At 46.6% G+C, this 26,969-nt stretch overlaps 1 protein-coding gene across 5 annotated transcripts in view; it reads left to right on the forward strand.

Annotated features, from left to right (window-relative positions):
• Positions 1 to 301: 301 nt before the first annotated feature.
• The window catches only part of RCOR2 (REST corepressor 2), a 95,265-nt gene continuing 68,597 nt past the window's right edge, over positions 302 to 26,969 (forward strand). For 2 of the 5 annotated variants that reach the window (XM_033957021.1, XM_033957017.1), the window contains exons 1-3: positions 1,251 to 1,380; positions 3,468 to 3,524; positions 4,291 to 4,371. In XM_033957021.1, the coding sequence (XP_033812912.1) occupies positions 1,251 to 1,380; positions 3,468 to 3,524; positions 4,291 to 4,371 (268 nt within the window). Of the gene's footprint in view, positions 1,381 to 3,467; positions 3,525 to 4,290; positions 4,372 to 26,969 lie in introns of all 5 variants that reach the window. The other 3 variants (XM_033957018.1, XM_033957020.1, XM_033957019.1) reach the window with 3 other exon arrangements.

Here is a 26,969-nt window from a genome sequence, read left to right on the forward strand (position 1 = left end):
TCAGCAACTCCTCCACCAACATAAAGCATCTTTGAGGCAGAAGGGAGAATTAGCAGGGAAGAGACTTGTGCAGAGAATGAGAAATTAGAAGAGACAAATTACTGGGGCGAGAAATTACTAAGGAGGAACAGAATACTGAGAGAAAGAGACAGACACTATTTGGGAAAGTAGAATTAAAGGGAAGCTTTCCAAGACTTAATGCAGCCAGACTGTGTTCTTTAGGTCTTGGTTTCGGCTGCTTCCGCCAGAAGAAAGAGTGCGTGGGCTGTGCGCATGTCCCTTGTCTTTTGAACGGTCGAGGCTCGCCCCTCTTCCTTTCTGCACCCCCTCCTGAGCCCCATGGCGGAGGAGGAGGAGGAGGAAGACGAGGAAGAGGAGAAGGCATCGGACGCAGGAGCGGAGGGAGTCTCCGAGGCAGATGCTGGTGCTGCGGTTGGAACTGGCACTACTTTGGGTTGCAGCCTGCTCGCTTCCAAGTGCCGGTCTCATTGTGTGGCGAGCCGCGGGAAGAGCAGGAGTTGGAGGCTCTGGGCTGGCACAAGGACACCGCTTCTAGCAGCTGCCCTCGTGGGCCAGGAAGCACCTGAGAAAATTCTCTTTTCCCCTTTCTCCATCACGACCAACAGAGCAGTCTGCTCCCGGGCTTCGGTCAAAAACTCTGCAAACTCGCTCCCAGGGAGCTCAGCCGCTTGGGGATTTGCCCTTTTTTTTTTTTTTTTTTACAAGTTCTTATTTGTGTTTTGAGGCGTTTGGGCTGGTTTTCTCGGCAGAACCCCTTGTTCTAGTTCTCATTGTCCCGGGCAGCTGCCTCTGTCCCATGCACTGGGACCCTCACGCAGCCAGAGATGCTGAGAGGGCTTATGATCTGATCTCTCTTCCCCGCCCCTTCCTCTCACGTTTTGTGGCTATGGCACCATTTTTAAATTCTTTTTAAAATTTATCTGTTTGCAAAGTGTTGGTTTTTTTGTTTCGTTTCTCTCTATGTAAATACGGTTCAGAAAGGGGGGAAAAACTTTCGAGGAATATATTTTGGTGTAAGTGTAGAGCTGAAGCAGCTGCCTGGGATAACTTTGCAGCCTTAATAAGTAACTTGTTGTTTTTACTTACATGTAAAAGACAATGGCAGAATTTGGGCTTTGAGAATTATTTTTGAAGTTGCCAGGTGTGTGCCTTTTTGTTTTTTTCGCAGATTGATTTCTTGGTGGTTGGGGTGGGGGGAGGGGACAGTGCAGCTGCACCTGGTGTTCACCATGCCGTCTGTGGTGGAGAAGCCTGGTCCTGGATCTGGAATCCTGTCCCGGAGCCGAGCTAAACCGGTGTCTAACGAGAACCAGGCGCATGCTTCGGAAGAGGAGAACAGCGAGGAAGAACATCCTCGTGGTAAGGATCTCCTCCTTGCATCACTATCATCCTCCTCTTTACTTAACCACAGCAGCAGCACTTCTCTCTTTAATAGAAGTTTGTGCATAGGGGGGGGGGGGCTGGAGTCAAACGTAGGAATTCTCATCATGCCAGGCTGTCTGCAGTTTTTATGGGAGAGTGACCCTTTGGAATGATAGGCTTTGGATATGATATAAGGGGATTGCCTTATCCCCTTATATCAGCGCCTTATCCCCTGCAAATAATAATACCACAGCTGTCCTAGAGCTGGGCTCAGCAGGTGTTTAGGGCTTGAAGAGAGAGTGTGTTAATGGATTTGTACAAATAAATTACAGATGGCCTAAGAAGTTTGAAAAGTTTTAAGGAAAAGGGTGAGGAGCTGCAACAGAACATGGCTGAAGTGCGTGTAAAATGAGCCCAGTAGCCCCAGATGACCTGGTCTCAGAACAAAGGCCTTTTCCCCTCCCTCCAGGCTGCTCTTGCCATTGTACAGCTTCCAGGAGGGTGAGTGGGAGCCACTGAAAGACGCCCCCAGGACTCAGGAGGGATTGCTGCCTGGGCTCTGAGCTTTGTTCATTGTTGTGTGCAGCTCAGTGCTTGGAGGAGATATTGTGCCCTGGCTGCTCTCTTTATGGTTGTCTCTTCTGCTCCCTTTTGCGAGTCTCTGATGCTCTATTCTGTGTTTACTGTCTCAATCTTTCTGGTGCTACTTCTTTCTCCCTGGCTTTCTGTATTGCTGTTGTCTCCTAAGCTTTTTTTCCCTCTGTCTCCATCTGGCTGGCTCTCTCTAGGGCTGCTCTATGCCATTTACTGTCCTTTGGTTTTTCTCTCTCTAGTCTGTTATCTTGAAGTCCGCCAGCCACCCTGTCTGATCTTTCATGAGCTTATTTTCTTCAGCCTCTGTAATGCCTTCTTGTCTGGAGACAGGCTGTACATGATAACTCCCTGATGAGAGCCTCGGGAGGAAGGATAAAGAGACTGATTGTAGATGATGACTCCCTAATAAGAGCTGGGTGGAGTAGTGAGGGAGATCTTATATGCATTTCCTTGCTCCTCACCCAGTCCTTCAGGGGAGAGCATACCTCCATAATGAAAGCTGAATGAGAAGGGCGTGGTAAGGGTCCAAGAGTGTGTTAGAGCCCTGTTGAATTGGATGAACTGTAAAGGAGAGATGATGACTCCCTGATTAGCGGTGCTGGATAAAGAGAGGCAGTGTAGGGGGAGGGGATAGAGAAGCAGCTTTTGACTGCTTGGCTCTTGGGAAGGATCAGTTGGCACCGATGAGCCCGGCTGAGTATTCTTAAACACTTCCAGATCCCCAGTTTCTAAGCAGCCAAGGTCAGGGATCTCTCGGAGAGCAGACACAGGAGCTGAGTCTGGGAGTCAGAGGGAGCTACCGTCCCAGACAGACCACTCTTGTGCTTTTTATCATTTCCATCTTCTGAGCCACCCCCCCTTGCCCACAGTCCAGACATAATGCAGCTAGGTGCTACATTTGCTTTCTTCATGTAGGCACAGATAGCTCTATATTGAGGTTAAGGTTCTTGGAGCAGGGAGTGCTGCAGAGGTTGGGTGACCTGGGTTCCTTTCCCATCTCCGAGTCTTGCTCTATAATGGTGGGAGTCTTGGGTTCCATTGCTATTCCAGGGTTCTGCTCATTAAACCAGATCCACTGCAGAACCAACACAGACTTTTCCTCAGGTTGGGAGTAGCCAGAAGTTAAGAAATATGGATTCCATTCTTGGACTGGTGGGGGACCTACGGTACTAGGAGACCTGGGCTCTAATCTTGTCTATATAGGACTTATTGATTGCTTCCCCCCCTCCGAATGATTGATTAATTATTATTAAGAGCAAGAGGACCTTGCACTTCTTTTCAGTGTCTTGACTTGCTACTTTTAGTAGCCATTTGCAAGTTCTCACACTAGGTTGGTGGAAACACTCTTTATCTGCTTAAGAGGTTGCCTTTGCTTTCAGACTGGATATTTCCGAGGCTGAACTTGGCATGCATGCAGTATGTGGACTGGGAAGGGGGCTGGCTGGCTGCTGTCTCCCTTGATACCTCCTGACTGTTCTTTTCTTTTTCAGACAGCATGATCCGTGTGGGAGCCGACTATCAGGCCCTGATCCCAGAATGTAAGCCAGGTAGCAGGCATATTTCCTCTTCCTAGGAAGAGGTTTTTCTCTATTGATTTGAACATATTTTGCTGTATGGAGGGGTCCTTTAAGGCACCTGCCAAGAGTACTTCCATGACAGAAAGATGGAGGCTGTGCAGAGAAGTCTGCACCCGACATCTGATGTCACAAAATCCTACAGTGGGGGGTAATCACTGGAAGCATGGGGCACTTGGCTTACAGAATTATGCTGTTCATTCCTTTCCTTAGCTGAGCTGGGATATGAACAGTAGCCTTATAAAGAATATTGTGTCTTTCTTATCAAGATTATGCATGTATAATAATCAATCCGCAGGGTACAGGAAAACTTGGCACAAGTCTTTGTGCTGTACCATGTGATTTGTTGAGAAAACAGAGGCAGAAACACCCGCGGATGATTATTTCTTGCACCCTATGAGACGAAAGAGAGAAATAGGCTTTATTCCTTGTACCATGGGATGTGGTGAGAGAGAAGAGGCTGAAACACCTGGGGATAGTCTTTATGTCCCGTATCATGTGACATGGTGAAGCAGAATGGTGTATGATAACGGTTGCAATAGGAGTCATAGAAATGCTTGGGGATGGTCTTTATTCCCTGCACCATGTGATATAATGAAGCAGAATGGAGAACGATCCTGGGGGCATATTCTGTCTCTGAATTTTCACGGAAGTGTTATCTGCTTAGCTCTGACTTCATCAGCTTTGGCATCTGCCTGCTTCATTCTTGCGTTCTCTTTCTTTTTCATTCACAATACAGACAGTCCAGCACGATACAACAACAAGGAGCTGAAGGGGATGCTAGTGTGGAGCCCCACACACTGTGTGTCTGACACAAAATGTGAGTCTCTTAACACATACTGTGTGTGGTATGTGTGTGTGTGAACACTCTAAACTAGTTCTATTCTGGACTCTACTGGAGAGATGGATCTGGCAAATTCTTTGTTGAGGGAGTCAGACAAGAGTCATGGTTGCTGCTTTTCTGCTGATGTACTGTGTGTATGAGGTACCCCCTCTCCCTTCTGAGAGAGCAGCAGGATATGTGATCAGTGACTACACCCAGCATAGTTTGGGAGGAAGTGCAGCTTTCAGGAGTAGAGCATTAAAGAATGACACGGTGGTTGTTACCAGCGGGTAACCTGCCGAAATGATGGGGGGAAAAACAGTGTTCATCACAGCTATGGGGACAAGGACATTCACCGCCCCGTGGAGCAGTGAATGGCCTGGTCTCCGCAGTTAAGGAAGGGAACGCAAGCGGTCACCGATCGCGCTCTCTCCCTCCTTACTAACGATCACCGCTCTGTCCGAGCATCTCCCTTTCCATAGCAAAGCAGCAGATGAATCCAGAGACTAGTGGGTATAGCTCACATCGACCAGCAGGTGGAGATAGAGAACTGATTAACAGTTGGCCTTAAAGGCTGGTGTTCCTTCAGTTAATTCAGTTTTGCTCTATCTCCCAGCAGGGTGGGAGCTATACTTCTAGCTCCTGGTCTCTGCCTGCTGCAGGATAGATGGAAGTGGTGTTCCGTTAGGATCCCTCTGTTGAGACTAGTTCTCTTCAGTAGGTGGGGGTGCCTGGCTGATTGGTGCCGGCTTTGGGAGGTACACCTGGGCCCTCCCAGGTCCCTGCTCCACCCTCCCCTCCGTTGGATAGAGGGGTTTCTTTCCAGGTGCAGGATATTGGCTGGCTTCTTCATTCCAGTATAAAAAAAAAAAAAAATTTAGAGCCTTCCTGCTAGTACTGAGCCGGGCAGTGGTTAACTCGGCTTCCAGTACATTTACCAACGAGTGCCTGGCTTCGGGGGTAAGCGGCGGACCGGGTGAGTGTTTTCTTTGCCTTTTTGAGTGTGGTCGCGTTTCCCGGGTGCCGGGCGTCTTGGGGGGCGGAGTCGTCTTTTGGCGGCGTTCGCCGCGTGTGTAAAAAAAAAAAAAAAAAATCGCGTCGGAGCTGTTTGGCAGGCCGAGGGGGGATGGCTGAAGAAGTTAGTCAGCGGTGTTCGCGCTGTGGGGAGCGCCGAACACGGTCGGGTCTTTGTTCTGCCGGGTGCTTGGAAGCACAGGCAGACGACCCGTTTTTGGCGGCTTGCGAGGCGGCCATGTCCCGGGTGCGGGAGTCTTGCGCAATGTCCCCGCCGCTCGGAGCCGATGCAGGGTTGCTGCACGACTCGGCCATGGAGGACAAGAGTGAGGCGGCGGGGGAACAGGCGAAAGCGCTGGAGGCCGGCGCGGCCCCTCCCCTCGGCTCGGAGCAGGGCGGGGGAGTCCCTCTTAGCTGGGGTGCATTTTCGCCCGAATTTGTATTGTTGCTCCATCAGGCATTTCAATTGCAGCGCTCGCAGCCTACCCAGCCGGGGCTGGGGGCCGGGCGGTCCCTTGCAGTACCCTCTACCTCTACGGGGGGGGAGGGGGCAGAGGCTAGACCCACGGCAGGGGCAACAGGATCCCCGGGGCAGTCACAGGGGGCTAAGAAGCGCAGGCTAGTGTCTGCGGAGGCAGTGGATATTTTGCCCAGATCTCCTTTCTCCCTGCCTGAGTCATTGGAGGAAGGGGAGCTCTTGGATTGGGACTCGGAGAGTATCCCGGGTAGGGAGGGGGATGACCCTACGGCTATCCGGTTGTTCCATAGAGAGGAGCTTTCTTCTTTTATTACAAAAGCTTTGCAGAGTTTGAACATTGCTCAGGAGGATGCCACGGGGTCTGGTAACCCCTTGATGGCAGGTACCCGTAGGCCGTCTAAGGCCTTTCCGGTCCATGAGGCCATGCAGGAGCTGATCTCGGCGCAATGGGAGGCGCCGGAGGCCAGTTTGCGGGTGGCAAGGGCCATGAGACTCTTATATCCGGTCGTTCCGACCGAACTGGATAGGTTTAGATTGCCTAAGGTGGACGCTCTGGTGGCAGCGGTGACTAAAAGAACTACCTTGCCGGTAGAAGGGGGCGTGACACTTAGGGATGCACAGGATAGAAAGGTTGAGGCATCCCTAAAGATGTCCTTTGAAGTGGCTGCAGTTACCTTACAGGCCGCAATATGCAGTTCTTACGCGGCGCGAGCTTGTCTGCAGTGGTCACAAGGGATGACCGATAATTTGCTGGAGTCTGGAGGTTCTGTCCCTTCGGAACTGGCTGATTTGGAGTCCGGCTTGGCTTATTTGGCGGACTCCTTGTATGATATTATTAGGGCGTCTGCGAAACAGATGTCTCTGTCTGTGGTTTCCCGCAGGTCCTTGTGGCTCCGTCATTGGGCGGCCGATGCAGCATCCAAGCTCCGACTGGTGAGACTCCCATTTAAAGGGGGTTTATTGTTTGGAGCAGAGTTAGATAAACTGGTAAAGGATTTTGGGGATACCAAAACGCAGCGTTTGCCGGAGGACAGGGCTAGGCCCCCGGTAAAGGCCGCATCGTCTAGGCCGCGTTTCCGGGATGTTAGGCGGGCCAGGGCTGGTAAGCCTTTTTCCAGGTCTGCATCTGGCCCGTTTTCTGCTTTGAGACCTCGGTTTCAGCAGAGAAGTTCCTTTCGGACGGCGCGACCCTCTTCAGGGCAGTCAGCCCGTACCCCAGCCAGTCGCCCTCCACAATGACGGGGGCTTGGCTCCCTCCGCCCTGCCCTTAGGGGGTCGGCTTTCGGCATTCCGGGCGGAGTGGGCCAAAGTCACGTCAGACCAATGGGTATTGGACATTGTTCGCGAAGGGTACAAATTAGAATTCGCCGCTCCCGTCGTAGATTCTTTCTTGGTGTCCCCGTGCCGTGGTGCGGCCAAGGGAGCCGAGGTCCGCAGGACACTGCAGGGGCTGCTCGAGCTGGGGGCGGTGGTACCGGTGCCCCCGGAAGAGGTAGGCCGCGGTATTTATTCCCTGTACTTCATTGTTCCAAAGAAGGGGGGGTCCTTCAGACCAGTGCTGGATCTCAAAGGGGTCAACAGATTCCTCAGCGTGCGCCATTTCCGAATGGAAACGGTGCGCTCGGTGATTGCGGCGGTAAGACCAGGAGAGTTCCTCACGTCTCTCGATCTCAAGGAGGCGTACCTCCATATTCCGATATGGCCTCCGCACCAGAGGTATCTGCGGTTTGCGATTCTGGGCCAACATTTCCAGTTTCGGGCTATGCCCTTTGGCCTGGCGACGGCCCCCCGCACTTTTTCCAAGGTCATGGTGGTAGTAGCCGCTTTTCTACGCAAAGAAGGGATTCGGGTACACCCTTACTTGGACGATTGGTTGATACGCGCCTCGTCCCGGCAGGAGAGTTGGGCGGTGACGCAGAGAGTGATCTCTCTCCTTCAGTCTTTGGGGTGGATTGTCAACTTTCCCAAGAGTGTTGTGGCCCCATCGCAGTCTTTGGTGCATCTGGGGGTACGGTTCAATACGGCTCTGGGGAAGGTGTTTCTCCCCCGAGATCGGGGGGAGAAATTGCAGGCTCAAATTCGCCTCCTTCTCGGGTCACCCAGACCTCGGGTTTGGAATTATGTACAGGTGCTGGGCTCCATGGTGGCGACTCTGGAGGTGGTTCCCTGGGCCCGGAGCCACATGAGGCCCTTACAGCAGTCTCTGCTCTCTCGCTGGTCTCCAGCTTCTCTGAACTACAATGTGCGTCTCCAGTGGAGTCCTCGAGCAGCTCACAGCATGCGCTGGTGGCTCCAGGACTTGCATCTTTGGAGGGGCATGCCGTTGGCCACACCGGATTGGGTGGTAGTGACGACGGATGCCAGCCTGCAGGGCTGGGGAGCCCAGTGCATGCAGACGTCGGTGCAGGGAATTTGGTCTTCCCAGGAGGCTCAATGGCCCATAAACTTGCTGGAGTTAAGAGCGATCCGGTTAGCGCTGCGGGCGCTTCAGGCCCTAGTTCACGACAGGCCGACCAGGATCTTTTCGGACAGTGTCACGGCGGTCGCGTATGTCAATCGGCAGGGGGGGACCCGGAGCCCGCAGTTAGCCGAAGAGGCAAGACATTTGTTTCAATGGGCAGAGCTGCATGTTCCGCTTCTGTCGGCGGCACACATTGCAGGGCACGAAAACGTGCAGGCGGACTTCCTCAGCAGAACTCTTCTCGATCCGGGAGAATGGGAGTTGTCGGCTCGAGCGTTCGGCCTGCTAGTCCGTCGTTGGGGGTTGCCAGAGATGGATCTCATGGCCTCTTCCCGCAATGCGAAGGTGCCTCGGTTCTTCAGCCGACGCAAGGATCAGGGATCGGAGGGGGTGGACGCATTAGCTCTCCCGTGGCCTCCGAATTCCCTTCTTTATGTATTCCCACCTTGGCCCATGATAGGGCGGGTGTTGCAACGCATCTCTCGCTTTCGAGGCAGAGTAATCCTGGTGGCTCCGGATTGGCCACGGCGGCCGTGGTACGCAGATCTGATGCTGCTGTCGGTAGGCGAGCAGGTAGAGTTCCAGGTGACTCCGGACTTGCTAACTCAGGGTCCAATATTAATGGAAGATCCGGGCCGCTTTGGTCTTACGGCCTGGCTATTGAAAGGGCAAGGCTGAAAAAGAAGGGCTATTCTGAACGGGTGATTTCTACCCTGCTTAAGGCTAAGAGGATTTCAACGTCAGCCTCCTATGCGAGGGTCTGGAGAGTCTTTGAGGCATGGTGCGGAAGTCACGGAATTGCGCCTTTTCATGCTTCTCTGCCGGCTATTCTTGCGTTCCTGCAGGAGGGCGTAGAGAAAGGGTTAGCATATAACTCTTTAAAGGTTCAAGTATCGGCCATTGCCTGTTACAGGGGCCGGGTGGCTCGCTCGGCTCTCGCATCACAGCCGGACGTGGTGCGATTCCTCAAGGGGGTTCAACATATCAGGCCGCCGGTTAAGCGAATTTGTCCAACTTGGAACCTTAGGCTCGTCCTTGGAAAATTGCAGGGGGCACCTTTTGAGCCCCTGTCAGCGGCCACGTTGAAAGATGTCACACTAAAGACAGTTTTTTTGGTAGCGATGGCTTCAGCAAGGCGAGTATCGGAGCTGCAAGCGCTTTCTTGCAGGGAACCCTTTTTGCGTTTCTCGGAGACTGGGGTGACGGTGCGGACGGTGCCGTCCTTCCTGCCTAAGGTTGTTTCGTCCTTTCATGTGAACCAGAGTTTGTTCCTGCCATCCTTCAGGAAGGATGATTGGGGGAAGCGTTTTTTGTCGGTACGGCTACTGGATGTGCGCCGTATGCTTCTCCATTATTTGGAGGTGACGAATGATTTTCGCCGGTCGGACCATCTCTTTGTCGCGTTCGCGGGTAAAAACAAAGGGATGGCGGCGTCTAAAGCGTCCATTGCGCGTTGGGTCAAGGACGCTATTGCTTCGGCGTATGTGTTATCAGGGAAGAAGGTACCGGAGCAGCTTCATGCTCATTCCACTCGGGCTTTGGCTACATCTTGGGCGGAGTCCGGGGGGATGTCATTAGAGGAGATTTGCCGGGCGGCCACTTGGTCGTCAGGGAATACTTTTTCGAAGCATTATCGGTTAGATGTAGCGGCCCGTTCAGAGGCGAGTTTTGGCGCTGCAGTGCTGGCGGAGGCGGCATTGGCGTCCCACCCAGTTTGAGTTTGCTTTGCTACATCCCACTAGTCTCTGGATTCATCTGCTGCTTTGCTATGGAAGGTAAAATTATGGTCATACCTGTTAATTTTCTTTCCTTTAGAAGCAGCAGATGAATCCAGAGCCCCTCCCCAAGTGCACGGGCTGGGTGTAGGGTGTTTATGTCATTAGGGTAGCCGGGGCTATAGTTGGTAAGTGTATTCTTTCAGGACTGAAAAAAAAAAAAAAAAAAAAAATTTTCAATTAAATTAAAATAAAAAAAGAGGGAAAATATCAATGGTATTCAGAAGAGAAAGACAAATTTGTTACTGGAATGGAGTTTGTGGCTGCTCATTCTCCTTTCGGGATGCTTGGGCAATGTGCATAACTGAATTAACTGAAGGAACACCAGCCTTTAAGGCCAACTGTTAATCAGTTCTCTATCTCCACCTGCTGGTCGATGTGAGCTATACCCACTAGTCTCTGGATTCATCTGCTGCTTCTAAAGGAAAGAAAATTAACAGGTATGACCATAATTTTACCTTCTCCCTTCCTTCACCTTTGTAGCGGGCTATTTCTAAATTTCCTTCCTATGAGCAGCTGGAGCTTTGAAATCGCATGTAGCTGCCGTAAAGGTAATCTCTTGACGCAACTGGAAGTTGCATCAGAGACACCCTTTCCTGCAGCCACACACAACTTCAACACTTCAGCTGCTCGTAGGAAGGAAATTTAAAAATCGCCTGCCATGAAGGTGAAGAGAGGGAGAAAGGGAGAAAAGGTGGGATGGAGAGGAACAGACACTGAAGGGAATGGGGGAAGGTGGGGTGGAGAGGAACAGATGCTGAAGGGAAATGGGGAAGAGAGAGTGGGGAGAAGATGCTGAATGGAACTGGGAAAGGGAGAGAGGGAAGGTGGGGGTGGAGAGGAACAGATGCTGAAGGGAAATGTGAAAGAGAGAGTGGGAAGAAGACGCTGAAGGGAAATGGGGAAGAGAGAGATTCCAGACTATAGGGGGAATGGAGGGAAGAAGATGGGTACCAGACCAATGGGGAGGGATGGAGGGAGAGAGTTAAGGAAGAGACAGAGAGAAGGCAGACAGTGGATGGAAGGAATTGAATGAGGAGAAGATGAGGAAAGCAGAAACCAAACAAAGGTAGAAAAAAAAATTCTATTTTTTTATTTATTTTGCTTTAGGATAAAGTAGTATATTAGTTGTGTTAATAAACATTTATAAACAAAGCCCTGCCAGCTGAACATCTCTTTCTCTAGTTCAGCAGCCAGAACTTTGATTTATAAAATGACAATTGTACAGAATATTGTTTCTTTTTATACTTTAATAAAATAAGTTCAGTATAAAACTATTCGAGGCTTGTGTGGATGGGATCAGTTGGTTTGCGGAAATGGGGACGGGGATAAAGTTTTTCCCCATGTCATTCTCTATTGAGCCTATGCCTTGATCCCATGGATACATCTTGTGAGCACTTACATCTTATCTACTCTTCCTCTTGCTTGTGGGGAAGGCAAGGAATTAGATTATTCTAACTACTGTGAGCTGGAAATAGTGTCTGATTGACAGCTGACCTACATGGACTGATAAAAGCAATTATCCTAGGACAAGCAGGCAGTATATTCTCACATGTGGGCGACGTCATCCATTAAAACTTCCCACCTGATGTTGGCTTGCAGGACCATCAGTTCTTAGTTTTCTGCAGAGCTAAGAAGCTGTATTATTTGAGTTCTTCCAAAAGTGCATCAAATTCGTATTTTTGTATCTTTCCAGTTCTTTTATTCTTATTAGTTACTTTGTTTCATTTTAAAACTTTTTCCTTTGAAAAATTTAATTTTTTCCAAGGTTCGGTTTTTGGGCTTTTGGCCCACCCCAAACCTTCCCTCAGGCCAGGAGCATTGACCCTTTTTTTGAATTAGTTATTATTCAACCTCCCCAGACTATAGAGTTCTTCGATCTCACATTGGTGGTCTTTCCCTCCATGTCAAAGCTTTCTAGTAGATTCAAGCAGTGCACTTGGTGCAGCGGGACCACTTCAATCACTGATCCATATAATTGGCGTGTTCAGTGTCTTGGCTCTGACCACCATGTAGACACTTGTCAGTGCTGCTCTCAACTTCAGAAGCGTTCACTGAAGGCTAAACAGTTCCAGTTCAAAAGATTTTTCAGGACAACATCGAGAGCATTGAGAATGTCTGCCACCTATGATGCCATGCAGATACCAAAGGACTGTCTGAAGCTTCCTGATCACAACTTATTGAAAGACACTGTTTAATAATTGGGATGCACCACTTCTAGTTCTGTGGCTCCAAGGAAACTAGATTCTTTGTATATAATCCATTCTTTCCCAGAATTTGACAAACCATAACTCCAACACCAATCCCTGCTTGTACAATCTGCATTGAAGGCTAGCAGCTCCAAAACCTATGCTAGCACACCTGGCAGAGAAGGATGAACATTGAACATATTTGGCTGTGGACATTTTCAAAATTCAGTGCTAGCTAGTAGAATATTGAGCTACAATTTCTACATGACTTTTTATATGAAGTCCCTGGTTTAGAAATTGTCTCATTATGATCTATATAGTCCTGATGACCAACTACCTGATTTTCAATACATTTCTAATGACTTGTCGGAAACCAGAAAGTTTATGGTGAGATCTGTATTCGATGTCTTTGATGTCACCTCAAGAACATCAGTGTTGTCTATTACCATGAGAAGACAAGCATAACTAAGGATTTCTGATTTGGATGCCAACATCCAGGAGCGCTTGGCCAACATTCTGTGCTTGAGTGATGAGCTCTTATGGAGCAAGATACAGGAGGCCACCCAGAAAATTACGAGACATAAGCAGTCCATAACTACTCTCTCAGCCTCAAGGTCTTTCAAATCTCAACATTCCAAATGATTTTATAATCCTAAGCACTCTTCATATTACCCTATGTGCAGATACGTACCTCTTCTAGAGCTCCTCGTCAAAAATGCTTAAACTACAAAGGACTCAGAAGCTCCAGCCATAGTCTCAGCAAAAATTATAGCAGTCCTTTTGACTTTCTTCTAGGGAGCCTAGCTAGCATATTTCAGCCTTCACCTCACCAGAGATTGCCTATTGAGAGTTGTCTCACTCACTTCTGCCACCGTTGGTCCCTCATAACATCAGACCGCTGGGTACTACAAATAGTGAGACAAAGGTATGCTCTTCATCTAAAACTGCCCCATCAAAAGAGTCTACTTTCAATTCCCATCAGACCACACTTCTTTGCCAAGAGCTCTCAGCCCTTCTCTTCTGCAGGAGAGGGGCTAAAGGTTCTATTCCGAGTATTTCCTAATCCTGAAGAAGACCGGAAGTCTTTGTCCAATCCTAGATCTCTGTCCTCTCAATAAATACTTAGTCAAGGAGAAGTTCAGAATGGTCTCCCTGGGAACCCTGTTACCACTTTTGTAGAAAAATGACTGATTTTGCCCTATAGATCTCAAGGAGGCCTACACTCGCATTCCCATCCTCCCAGCCCACAGGAAATATTTTTGCTTTCAAATGGGTACATGTTACTTCCAATACAGGATGCTTCCATTTGGTCTAGCTTCAGCACCCAGAGTTTTCACAAAATGTTTAGTTGTAGTAGCTGCAACACTCTGCTCTTGCAGCTTTCATGTATTTCCTTATCTAGATGACTGGTTGATCAAGACCCCTTCCCCTAAGCAGCTCAGTTAACCATCAGTTCAACAGTACGTCTCTTCTAGAGCTTCTGGGCTTTGCAGTCAGTTATCAGAAATCTTATCTCTAACCAATTCAAATTCTGGAGTTTATTGGAGTCCTTCTAGACATAACACAAGCTCTTGCATTTCTACCACAACAGACTTGATGCCCTCGTTCAAGTCTGGCACAATGTGTCCACTCTTCAACACATCACAGCACGTCAAATGATGTGTCTTCTATATCAGAAGGCATTGACGGTTCATTGAACTCCATTTGCCCATCTCCATCTCGGAGAACCTTAATTGGCAGTGTTGACTCAATGGTCTTAAGCCTCATTCCCATTATCCCTGAGACTACAAGTGACCATTACTTTGTCAATCTTTTCAATGGTGTTTACAAACCAATCTTTGAAGAGGCCATCTCATCCATACTCCGCCTCATCACAAGATATTAACAACAGATGCTTCCATATTCATCTGGGGAACCCACCTCAGTGGACTCTATATTTAAGGCTGCTGGAATCTTCAAGAAAAATCTCAAGTTGCAAGCAATCTGCAATGCTCTCCAAGCCTTTCAAGATCGCCTTCTCAATCGAGTAGTACTTATCTGAACAGACAACCAAGTAGCCATGTATTACATGAACAAACAGGGAGGGACAGGATCTCGCCTCCTTTGTTAAGAAGCCATACAGATTTGGTCCCAGGTGATCTCTTGCAATATATTCCTCAAAGCTGTTTATCTAGCAGGAAAACAAAACGCTCTAGCAGACAAGTTGAACAGATTCCTACAACCTTGCAAATGGTCTCTCAACTCATTGTGTTAACATCAGATATTTTCCAATTGGGGAACTCCAAAGATAGATCTATTTGCTTCTCACAATCACTAACTTCCAGTGTTCTGTTCCAGAATATACACGTCCAACTGCCTGGAATCAGATGCCTTAATTCTAGACTGGACCAACAGGTTTCTGTATGTTTTCCCTCCAATGTGAAGATCTTGATCAAATTACAAGCTACCATGACTCTTAGAACACCTCGGTGGCCATGACAACTGTGGTTTCCTCTTCTTCAACTTAGTGTCCAGGAACCCTTCCCATTTCAAATCTTTCCAACTTTAATAATACAGAATGAGGGGTCCCTTCTCCATCCCAATCTTCATTTGTTGATACTCTATGGTTTCTCCTAGCGAGTAGATACATTTACACCAGGGTGTCCAACCTGTGGCCCAAGGGCCACATGCGACCCCGTGAAGTATTTTGTGTGGCCCCGGTCGAGGGCAATGCAGTGTTTTCCTCTGCTGCCCCTGGGTGTTTCCCATCTTGCCGGTTCCCTCTGTCTTGCTGCAGCATTTGCGCGTTTGTGCGGTCCCAGAAACATTTTTTTCGGCCAATGCGGCCCTGGGAAGCCAAAATGCTGGACACCCCTGATTTACACTGTCTGCACTGGTATTAACCATCATTGAAGCTTCTAGAAAACCTTTCATGCAACTGTGTTACTGCTTCAAGTGAACTAGATTCATAATCTGATGTAACCAATACTCGTTACATCTGGACACATGTCCTCACCCATTAGTCTTGGACTATCTCCTACACCTCTCCAACTCTAGTCTAAAAACTACTTCAGTCAGAGTTCACCTTGTTGCTATTAGCGCTTTTCATTCACCTCTGGATAAAAAATGACTATCTGTCCATCCTCTGATCTACAGATTCATGACAGCCCTTTTTCATACAAATCAACCAATCAGATCTCTTCCAGTTGCTTGGAATCTTAATATTATACTATCAGCCTTGATGAAGCCTCTTTTTGAGCCAATGCTGTCTTCATTGCTGTCTCAAATATCTCATGTGGAAGTAGTATTCTTAATCTGCATCACTTCAGCATACCAAGTCAGTGAACTGCAAGTGCATGTCTCAGATCCACCATATAAAACATTCTACCATGATAGGGTAGTTCTCTGTACACATACGAAATGTCCTAAGGTCATCTCAGATTTTCATTTGAACCAGTCTATAGTTCCTCCTGTCTTCTTTCCAAGACCTCATTCTCATCCTGGTGAAGCTGCACTCCACACATTGGACTGTAAGCATTTTCTTGCTTACTATTTGGATAGATACCCTACCCCGTCATCCTGTTCGTCTGTCTTGATTGTTTAGGTTGTAAGTTCACTCGAGCAGGGACTGTCTCCTTTGTAACTACAATGCAGCGCACATCTGGTAGTGCTTTAGAAATAATCAGTAGTAGTAGAACCAAACCTCACAGCACTTCTACTCAACTGTTCCTCTCATCTGATCCAAACAAACTTGGAATTCCTATCACTAAGAGAACTATCCCTACATGACTCGCAGACTGTATTTCCTTTTGCTTTGCGCAGACTGGGCTGACATTAGATGATCATGTATAGCACATAAAGTTAGGGCTATGGTAACTTCAGTAGCTCATCTACGTCATCTACTTCAGTAGCTCATCTGTAAAGAACCCACTTGATCCTCAGTTCACATCACACTGCTGTCTGGAGAACCATTCCAGATGGGATAGTCAATTCAGCCAAGCAGTTCTACAAAATTTATGCTCAACTTAAAAGCCAACTACCCTCCAACTCTTGTTTCCAGCTAGGGTGTCCTACATGTGGGAATATATTACCTGCTTGTCCTAGGATAAAGCGCAGTTACTTACCTGTAACAGGTGTTATCCAAGGACAGCAGGTAGACATTCTCACAACCCTCACACCTTTTCTAGTAGGCTTAGCTTTTTTGCTGAGATGACGTCGGGCAGGAAGACACCAGCATGTATGTGGTGCGGGCTGACTCAAGACTTGCAAAATATGTAAAGTGACAGTACACTTTTGCACTGTCTTACCGGGTTCCATGGATGACATCACCCACACGAGAGAATATCTGCCTGCTGGTAAGTAACTGCTTTACTGATCCAGAGGTTTCCAGTCATTTATGGGATGATTTATTAAATTAAGGGAGGAGAGGCTGGGCCAAGGTGAAGCAGCAAGAGGACAAATAAGCAGTGTAGAAAAGGCTGAGGCTCCTAAACATTTTTTTAACGATCAACACTAAACCAGATCAAACTGGTTTAGCGTCAAAAGTATTTTACCTACAATGCACATAATGGCTCACTGCAATCTTTTCCGTGTTTCGTAGCAGCCTTCAACTCTACTATGTTAATGTAGTACAACAAGGTTTATAATATTAAAATAAGCACGCTGAGAGATGCACAGACTGCCTGGTTGGTGATGCACAAACTGAAATGCTGGCCTTTAATTATCAAAAAGGAGAAATATCAGGGTAGTGTTTTAACACTTCACTTCTTAAAAATGAGTCAGGCACTCCAATTGTTCTTACATGGTCCTCTTAATTCTTTATCTTCTACACCAAAATGGTTCCAAAGAAGCAATATTCAAAACGTCTTCTCAGCATCCCATGGATTGGGTGGGTTTTTTAATACATACTTACTGAGATTTCTTTTAAAACCTAAAACTAACCAAGGAGAGGAACATCAGAAATTCAACATGGGAAGGGGATCATGAGGCCTCTTAAAAGCGCACAGCTATTTCAGAACCCACTTCACCAATCCCAGTTCTTCAATCATTTGTTCCTCCCCCCAATTTCCCTATTTCTAAATTTTGTTCACTACACACTTCTTTTAAATTAATTAAATATGAAATAATCCATAAAGCAAAATACACTAATGACGTGTGGAACTGCACTTATCTATCCCACAGGATTCCATTGCTGTCTGTGTTTTCACTTCCAACGCCAGGGCACAGCTAGCATACTGTCCCCTTTGGCATTTCTGTTCTTAAACCTTCATCAGGGGATTCCTTAGTACACACGTTTATCAGCGTCATACTCAGAGAAACTACAAATCTTCCTGCTTACTGCCACTGGCCTATCAAAGTTATATGGCCTTTAATTAACGGCAGGTCAGGAGATGCTGGTAGTGTGTTAAAAACGGCTCAGGCGTGTGTGTTGAATGCGTGTCTCATGCGTGTGCGTCAAAGGCTGCCCAATTGTATGCAAGATAGAAGTTCTAAAAACTACATCATATTTGGGAGAGCTGTCATGCTGATGGCACGAGGGGAGCACTTGTCTCAATTAAGCAGTTTAAAAAAAATATATATTGTTTTCACACTTGCTACTTTTGCTGATAGTTCACCCCATCCTCTCCCCTCACCTTATGATGTGTGCCTATGATTGACACTCATGCATATGTGCACTTTTATGCCTCTTTCCGTGTACTATTCTGTACATGTGTCAGTCACTTTCTCCAATGACTAATCGGATGGGATTTCCGCGGGCCTCCCCAAACCTCATTGTATGCAAAATTCTTCCAGCATCACTCACCCTTTTGAAATGGGACAATTTATTGCCACAATAAATTCATGGCGATTTTTGAGCATTGGGGTCTGAGCCAGGGAGAAGCAACACGAGGTAGGGGCAAAGGAGGGGTAAGAAAAAAACCTGAGCCAGGGAGAAACAGCAGGAGGCCAGGGTTGGGGAGGCCAGGAAGAAGCAAAGGAGGCGGGGGTGAGGGGAAGGAAAAGGCTTACCTAGGGAAAAGCAGCAGGAGGCCATAAAGGAAGGGGGAGTAGAAAGGGTTGAGCCTAGGAAAAGCAGCAGGTGGCAATAGGGTGGGGGAGACGTTGGAAAAGGCTGAGGCCTGGATGCAGAAAAGCAAACACTAATTTAATTTAATTTCCATATTTATCCCGCTTAACCACAAAGTTCCAAGTAGTTTACAATAAAATATAATATAATATCAAAAAATTACAAACCTTTAAATACATCTTAAAATATGATCATAATGTCCGTCCTACTTACGGTAATCAGAAATATTTTTTTAAATAACCATGTTTTTATTGCTTTCCTAAAAAGCTCGATATTAGACAAGTTTCTTATTTCACTGGGCAGAGAATTCCAAAAATCTGCAGCTCTTCCCAAGAGTGTTCTCTTCCTAGAAGAGAGTAATTTACAATCTGCACTAGAACTGCACGTGGATATTTGAGTGTGAGCGTAATACCATGACATATAAGAAATAAATTGCATGCAGATTCTGTGCATGGCAAATATGGGAGGTGTATGCCAGACACATATGCTAGTTTTTGTGGTAAGTGTCTTGCGCATGTTCAAACCAAAAATGAAAATGTCAGTACGTTATCAGTATTTATGTTTGTTAGTATTTATAGACCACACTTCGCTATAACATCAATGCGTTTTTTTTCTGCGCAAACAGGAGCCTTGCAGATTTTTGATATGCTCATATTTGGGCACAGAAGAAAGGTGCCGATGTGTGCTTTCACTTTGGGTTTTTTTTTTTCAGACATGCATGATTGTTACTTACCATATGCCTTTAAAACTTGAATGGGCTACATTCCACTTGCATTACAATTACAAAATCAGCACTTTAATGTGAAAGACAAACAAGAAATCCTTTCTGCAAAGCTTTCTATACTACCATGGACCCTTGCTGAATGTTTTGCATGGTGCATGCATCAGAAAGTGGCAGAAGTACTCTCTTCATTGGACAGAATACCTTTAATTAGCTTATTAGCATATATTTTAATATAACCTGTGCCATGCATGAGCTAACACCTATGCACAATTTCTCTGTGTATCACTTGGTGCATATAATTCATGTTTAGCCTATGGGAACTCTGAAGTTGAGCCCACAGTTGCTTTCTGCATTGGACCCTGAGCTAGGAAGAAGCAGCAGGAGACTGGGGTGGGTGGGGATAGAAAAGGCTGAACTGGAGACAAGCAGCAGAAGGTTGGGGGAGGGGTGGTGACAAGGGAAAAAAAAGCGGAGCCAGGGAGAAGAAACAAGAAGCCAGAAGGGGGAAGGAGAAAAGACAGGGCCAGATTCTCTAAGCTCTAACACCACAGTAAAAAAAAATATTGTGGTGAGAGCGATTTTTGTTTTACTGGTGATTCTCAGCACAATAGCATGCAAATTATATGCATGCTGTGTGTGGAAAATCGTCAGTAAAGGAGGAGGAGCTGTGCACTTCCTGGCTGTCTGCCTGTAAAAAAAAAAAAAAACCACAAAAAAAAACAGCTCCTGCTCTCCCTACCTGAACCAGCAAATAGGGAAAGCTTTTTTCAAATGGGCACAGCTGTTGTGTATGCACAGCACACATACATGAGCTATATATATATATATAAAAAAAAGCCCCCTCCCTGAAAGCAAGCTTCCCTTCCCACTAACATCCCCCACCACACAAGTCTGGTGGTCTAGTGGGCCATCCTCCCAGTACCCACAGGCAGCAGGTGCCCCACAACAGTCCCCCACCACACAATCCTGGTGATCAAGTGGCCGTTCTCCCATGACCCTCCCCCAGTACCTACAGACAGCAAGCTCCCCCCAACAGTCCCCCACCACACAAGCCTGGTGGTCTAATGGGCCGTTCTCCTCCCCCCAGTACCCACCGGTAGCAAGCTTCCCCTCCAAAAAAAGCTACCCACCACTCCGAGCCTGGTAGTCTAGTGGACCCCCCCCCTTCCTCCCTGTATCTTTTTTTAGAAGACTGGTAGGAGGGATTCTAGTGGACCGTCCGTTTCCCCCCCCCACTTTCCTCCCTGTACCTTTTTTTTTTTTTTTTTTTAAGAAGACTGGTAGGAAGGATTTCTGTGCCTTCCTGCCGGCAGGCTCGCCTCTTCAAAATGATGGGTCTTACCCTTCCTGGTGCATCCTGGGATGCACTGGGGAGGGGTCTAAGGCCCCGATTGGACAATTTCAAAAAAGCCTGTGCTAGGAGGGAGTGGGCATCCCTCCTGCCAATCTTCTGTATTGGAGGGGAGCATTGTCTCTGCAGAGTTTTCCCCTTCAGATGCCGTTCTCCTGGATGGTATCGGCTAGCAGCAGCTTCAGCTAGTGGCTTCAGGGGAGGGCTGTCTGCCAGGGCTGGTTTCTTTGGATTTCCAAGTGAATGACTCTTATGTCGGATGCCAGCTTATTGGGTGGAGGTTCACTGCGGGGACCGCTCCATTCAGGGGTAGTGGCCTCCTGGTCCGAAACGTTGGTTAATCAAGCATCTGGAGCTATGGACAATTCTGATGGCGCTACTTGCCTTCCAGCCCCTTCTGAAAGGAACAGCGGTGCAAATTTCTCAGACAACTCCAGAGCGGTGGCATATGTACAGGGGGCACAAGTGCGCTCTCTCTTGGGCCAGAAGGATCATTTGCATTCCGCTGGGTGGAAGCACATCTGTCTTTCTCAGCAGTCATGTGGCCAGAGTAAACAATGTTCCAGCAGATTTCCTAGACCAGGGGTGGGCAACTCCAGTCCTCGAGGGCCAGAAACCAGTCGGGTTTTCAGGATTTCCCCAATGAATATGCATGAGATCTATTTGCACGTACTGCTTTCATTGCATATTCATTGGGGAAATCCTGAAAACCCGACTGGATTCTGGCCCTCGAGGACCGGAGTTGCCCACCTCTGTCCTAGACCCAGGAACATGGCCCCTCTCACAGGAGGCGTTCCGTCTGATCGTACAGCACTGGGGTCAACCTCAAATGGACTTGTTGGTTTGGCAGAGAACTCGAAGGCCAGAAGCTTTTTCAGTCAACCAACAGCAAGGAAGCTATGGCCTTGGTTCAGCCCTGGCTGGCTCGCAAGTTCCTGTATGATGGGCTCTGGTCCATGGAATTGCCTCCAAGGAGGCTGCCAGAGACCCCTGAACTTGCAGATAAAATCAGACCGAGGGAGCCAGATGGTCCAAGAGAATTCTGATCTATTGTTGAAGATTTTGTCTACGTACCTCGAGAAGAAATACGTGACCCTCTTTGGAGACTAAGAGAAAGCAACTCCAGGGACTGGGAGGACGTCAAATGGCCCTTCCTGAACTTGCCAACACTTGCAGCAGAGACACTACCTTCCCACTGTACTTTTGCACTCCTGACGAGATAGAGCCCAGATCAACCAGTTGTCCAAGGAAGGGTAGACTTGGAGCCGCCACAACTGCCATCACCTTGGCAAAAGTGAGGGGCACCATCGCAAGGCTAAAGGGCAGAGCTGCAAACTGGAAATGCTATTGCAGAACATGGAAAATGCAGAAACCGGTGATGCTCCGGGTAGATCGAAATATGGAGGAAGGCCTCTGAGAGATCTAAGGACCCTAGAAACTCTCATGGAGAGACAGAAGCTATTACCATTTGCTCCGCTGCAAAAAGAGGGTGACCAACTTTAGATTCAGAATGAGTCTCCAATCCTCTGAGCCTTTCTGGGGTACAATGAAGTATGAGGAGCCATATTCATGTCGGACCATTCCCCGGTGGTCCGTGGTCCTGGAGTTGTAAGTCACTTCGAACCCCAGGGAATGTAGTTGGCGGTTCCCCAGCTATCTGTATAAAGATGTGGCGTTTCAGAGGTACCTCCAGGAACAATGGCTAGATTATTGTCACAATAATCGGCAAGAGGATACAGATCTAGTAGTGTTCTGGGAGGCTTCCAAGGCGGTAGTCCAAGATAGAGAATGACATGGTGACTGTTAGCTGCGGGTAGCCCGCCGAAATGGGGATTAAAAAAAACCTGGTCACCATGGGTACGGGGACAAGGCCATTATCCCAGCACAAGCAGGCAAGTATTCTCACTAATGGGTGACGCTCTGAGCAAGACCACTTCTACAGGGGAAGATGGAGTCGCGTTGTCCTTCCCGAGACTTGTCCCCGGTTTGTGGTAGAGAAAATAAGTTTAAGAGTGCCTTCCAAGCAAGGGCATAGAGAAAGTGAATAAGGATAGATTCTTCAAACTGTGGGGAGCCACAAGCACTAGGGGTCACTCGGAGAAATTGAAAGGGGACAGGTTTAGAACAAATGCTAGGAAGTTCTTTTTTACCCAGAGGGTGGTGGACACATGGAACGCGCTTCCGGAGGATGTGATAGGCCGGAACTCTGTACAGGGGTTCAAGGAGGGGTTGGATAGGTTCCTGGAGGATAAAGGGATAGAGGGGTACAGATAGAACTTGAGGTAGGTTATAGAAGTGGTCAGAAACCACTTCACAGGTCACGGACCTGATGGGCCGCCGCGGGAGCGGACCGCTGGGCATGATGGACCTCGGTCTGACCCAGTGGAAGCAACTTCTTATGTTCCAAGTCAGTGGACCATCCGCAGGCGCATTTTTCGGCGGCCCTGGGAGCGATGAACCTGAGAAGGAGGTCTCTTAACTTTGTGAATATCCCAACCCTTCTCTCTTTACTGAATTGAGGCCTAATCTCGGTTCACTGTCATGTCGCTTCTTCAAGGCGCCTGCATCGCCTCTTCCCGTCACTTTATTGCCTTAATGGTTAAAACCAACTTGTTAATTGCGTGATCTTTTAAGTAACTAATGTGTTTGTGTTCATGACGCCTTAGCATGGGTTGAACAAACTGTCAAGAGCCCATTTTTTAGGTTTGGATTGGCAACTTGAACTCACAAAAGAAATGTTTGGGAATGATTCAATTTTGTACCATATTGAGGTTGGTGTTTCCTTAAGTTTTGTTTGTGGAGTCCTGTCAATGTTGACTTCTTTGCATGTGCTGAGTTTTCTAGTTACTAGGAAATTAGTTTTTACTGCCGGTGATATTGCTATAAATATGGGCATCTAGGGCTAAAATTAAGATGGGGCCCTTATAGTGCTATATTGCTTGTTATAGAGTGAACACTTTCCTGTTTTCAATGCTTTAGAGAGCGAAAGGGTGTGAGTATGTATGGAACTTGGATATGGGGGAATTTGGAGCAGGAGCATGTGTAGAGGGTATTTAGGATAATGTATGTGGGTTAGTTTGTGAAATGGGGCAGATGGGATGCTATGTACTACTAAGGGATGGAAAGGGATGCTATGTACTACTAAGGAAAGGGATGGCAAATAAGACAAAATATTATAAGGTCTCTGTACTGCTGTATCATGTGACCTCACCTTGAGTATTGCGTTTTGGTCCTGGTTGTCCTATCTTAATAAAGATAAAGCGTAATTAGAAAACGTTCAAAGAATACTCCTAGTGGAATTCTGTGCAACTGCACAGTGCAGAATTTGAACAGAATTCCCCATTCGCATAGAATTCTGCACAGACCTTTTGTTCTGCCCTGACCAACTCTTCGACTGAACCCCCCCCTTCCTTCCTTGAGAGCCGACATACCCGCAAGCCTCCTAAAGAAGCAGCTGTGGTGGTGGTCAAATGGCAGAGGCAGGGCCTTCTGCTGCGTCACTTCTTGTAGATGGGTGAAGTGGCAGAAGGAAGGCCTGGGCAGCTGCAAGCAGCCCCTTCACAGCACTGTCTCTGCCGGCTGGCCACTACTGTTACTGCTGGCTTGGGAGGCCTGCAGGTATGAAAGCTCTCATGGCGGGGGGGGGGGGGGGGTTGATAGGAGAGAGGCCAGACCTGCATGGAGAAGTGGTGGGGACATGGATGCTAGACTGCAGGTGGAGAGGGGGGGGAGAGGAAGGGACATGGATGCTAGGTCCACAGGGAGAGGAGGGAACATAGATGGAAATACTTTTAAAACATAAGAGGAAATATGTTTTTCACTCAAAGAATAATTAAGCTCTGGAATTCATTTTCAGAGGATGTGTTAACAGCAGTTAACGTAGATGGGTTTAGAAAAGGTTTAGACAAGTTCCTGGAGGAAAGGTCTATAGTCTGCTTTAGAGACAGACCTGGGGGAAGCCACTGTTTGCCTTGTGATCAATAGCATAGAATGTTGCTGCTATTTGGGTTTCTGCCAGGTACTTATGACCTGGATGGCCACTGTTGGAAAAAGTATATTGGGCTAGATGGGCCATTGGTTTGACCTAATATGGCTGTTCTTATTTATACATTGGGTTTCTGGGGTTTTTTTGAGATGGGCTACGTAGGTGTTAGGGACAAAAAAGGTGCCAGTGTCCAAACCTTTCTTAAAACCAGCTACGCTATCTGCTCTTACCACAACCTCTGGCAACGCGTTCCAGCGCTGAACTATTCTCTGAGTGAAAAAATGTTTCCTCTTATTGGTTTTAAAAGTATTTCCCTGTAACTTCATCAAATTTTCTCCTAATCTTAATAATTTTTGACAGTGAAAAATTGATCCACTTGTACCCATTCTACTCCATTTAGGATTTTGTAGACTTCAGTCCTATCTCCCCTCAGCTGTCTCTTTTCCAAGCTGAAGAGCCCTTTTAGTCTTTCCTCATATGAGAGGAGTTTCATCCCCTTTACCATCTTGGTCGCTCTTCTTTGAACCTTTTCTAGTGCCGCTATATCTTTCTTGAGATAAGGAGACCAGAACTGAACACAATACTCAGGCGAGGTTGCATCATGGAACGATACAGAGGCATTATAACATTCTTAGTCTTTTTAACCATCCCTTTTTTAATAATTCCTAGCATCTTCTTTGCTTTTTTGCACATTGTGCAGAGGTTTTCATTGTATTGTCTACAATGACACCCAGATCCTTTTCTTGGAGTAGACTAAATTATAATTTTGGGTGGATTTCATTATGTCATATGTATAAAATGGAAAGAGTAATAGCAACACAGCGAGGATATATTAGGAAATTTCAAGATGTGTGGGAGCCGTTAACAAAATTTTGTAATGATTAGTTGTTACTTTTCCCTTAATTCTTAAAGTTCATTTTTCAGGGAGGGGGGGATTTTAAGTATAACATCTTAATTAAAGTAATTTCATTACTTATTATGAAGGGGTGGGAAGGGAGGGAGATAAGATTTTATGATTGGTATTATTGCTGAATATTAAGTGATATTCTCAATGTGCAAATGTGTTTATGTATTATCACACTTATTGTACGTATAAAAATGAATAAAGATTTACAAAAAAACCCCACTAAAAAAACACTTAGCCAAAAGGAAATATTTATAAACTATAAAGAGATACCTCATGCAAAATTGTCATTTCTTTAATAAGACGCTAACTATTTTTTTCTGAGGCCCTCCAAATACCTACAAATCCAAAATGTGGCCCTGCAAAGGGTTTGAGTTTGAGACCACTGATTTAACCCTACCCTCTGTTTTCTATCTGATAACCAATTCCTAATCCACCAATTCCTAATGAACTTTGCAACCTATCCCATGACTCTTTAATTTTCTCAGGAGCCTCTCAACTTTTGAGAAAGCAACCCTTCAAATATACTGGCTCTAGCACACCAGTATACTTCCTGTTGGGAAAACAGGAAAAGGCAGACTAGTGCAAATTCCAGCACAAACAACCCAGTAGCAAAATCTTTCAGCCCTGGTCACACAGCAAGGACAGATCTTCTCTACAAATTAGATATGGAAATGTGCAGACAAAAAATTCGATCATGTCTCCCCATTATTAATTGATGCACATTGGTTGCCAGTTAACCATAGGATCCTCTACAAACTGATGTTCCTAATTTTTAAGTCTCTTACATTCAACGAACCACAATTCATTTTAAAATCACTTATCCCATACAAACCTCAAAGATCTTTGCGTTCATCTAGTCAAAATTTATTAACTGTGCCATCATTAAAAGTTATTGGAACAAGAAGAGCAGAGATGTTTACTGTTGCAGGGCCACAATGGTGGAATTCCCTTCCCCATTACATTAGAATTGAAAGCGATATCCTAGTATTTAAAAAGCTTTTAAAATCTTATTTTTTTAAGGACGCTTTTGACTTATAATTTAACTAATGGATGCCTAAATCAACTTTTACGTAAGAAAAGCTTTGAATAATTTTACCCTACCTCTCGTTCTCTCCTGGTTTTTTGTTTTTTTTCTTCTCCCCCATTGTAACTTTACCCTCTTTCCCTCTTTCTCATGTGAGTCTTTATTGATTTTATTGTAATTATGTCATAGTTTCTATATTATTATGTACATCGCCTAGAATTTCGAAATAGGCGATTCATCAAATGTGAAATAAAACTTGAAACTTGAAACTAGAGAATTAGAAACAGAAATGGCTGTACAGAGCAAGAATGCACATTTCCTAGAACTGATAGGGAAAAATCAGACTTCCCACAAAAGAATGAGCAGGAAAAGAGGAGAGCAGCAGTTAGAGCAACAAAATACATTGTATCCTGCCACCAGGCCAGAAATGTAACATTACCAGAAATAATGCAGACCAACACCAGAACACAAGAGTAGAACTCATTATTGGCTTTTTCCGTATATTGTCATTTCAATTTTATTTTTACTATTATAGATTCTTTTTGAGAATTTACATGGGGCTTTGTTCACTTTCTACTTGTGGGTTTGCAAGCAAACTTTTTAAAGGTAAACTCTTAGTTGAAAATTTGGGTGCTAGCAGT

Source organism: Geotrypetes seraphini, chromosome 8, assembly GCF_902459505.1.
Source record: "Geotrypetes seraphini chromosome 8, aGeoSer1.1, whole genome shotgun sequence".
NCBI classification, from domain to species: domain Eukaryota; kingdom Metazoa; phylum Chordata; class Amphibia; order Gymnophiona; family Dermophiidae; genus Geotrypetes; species Geotrypetes seraphini.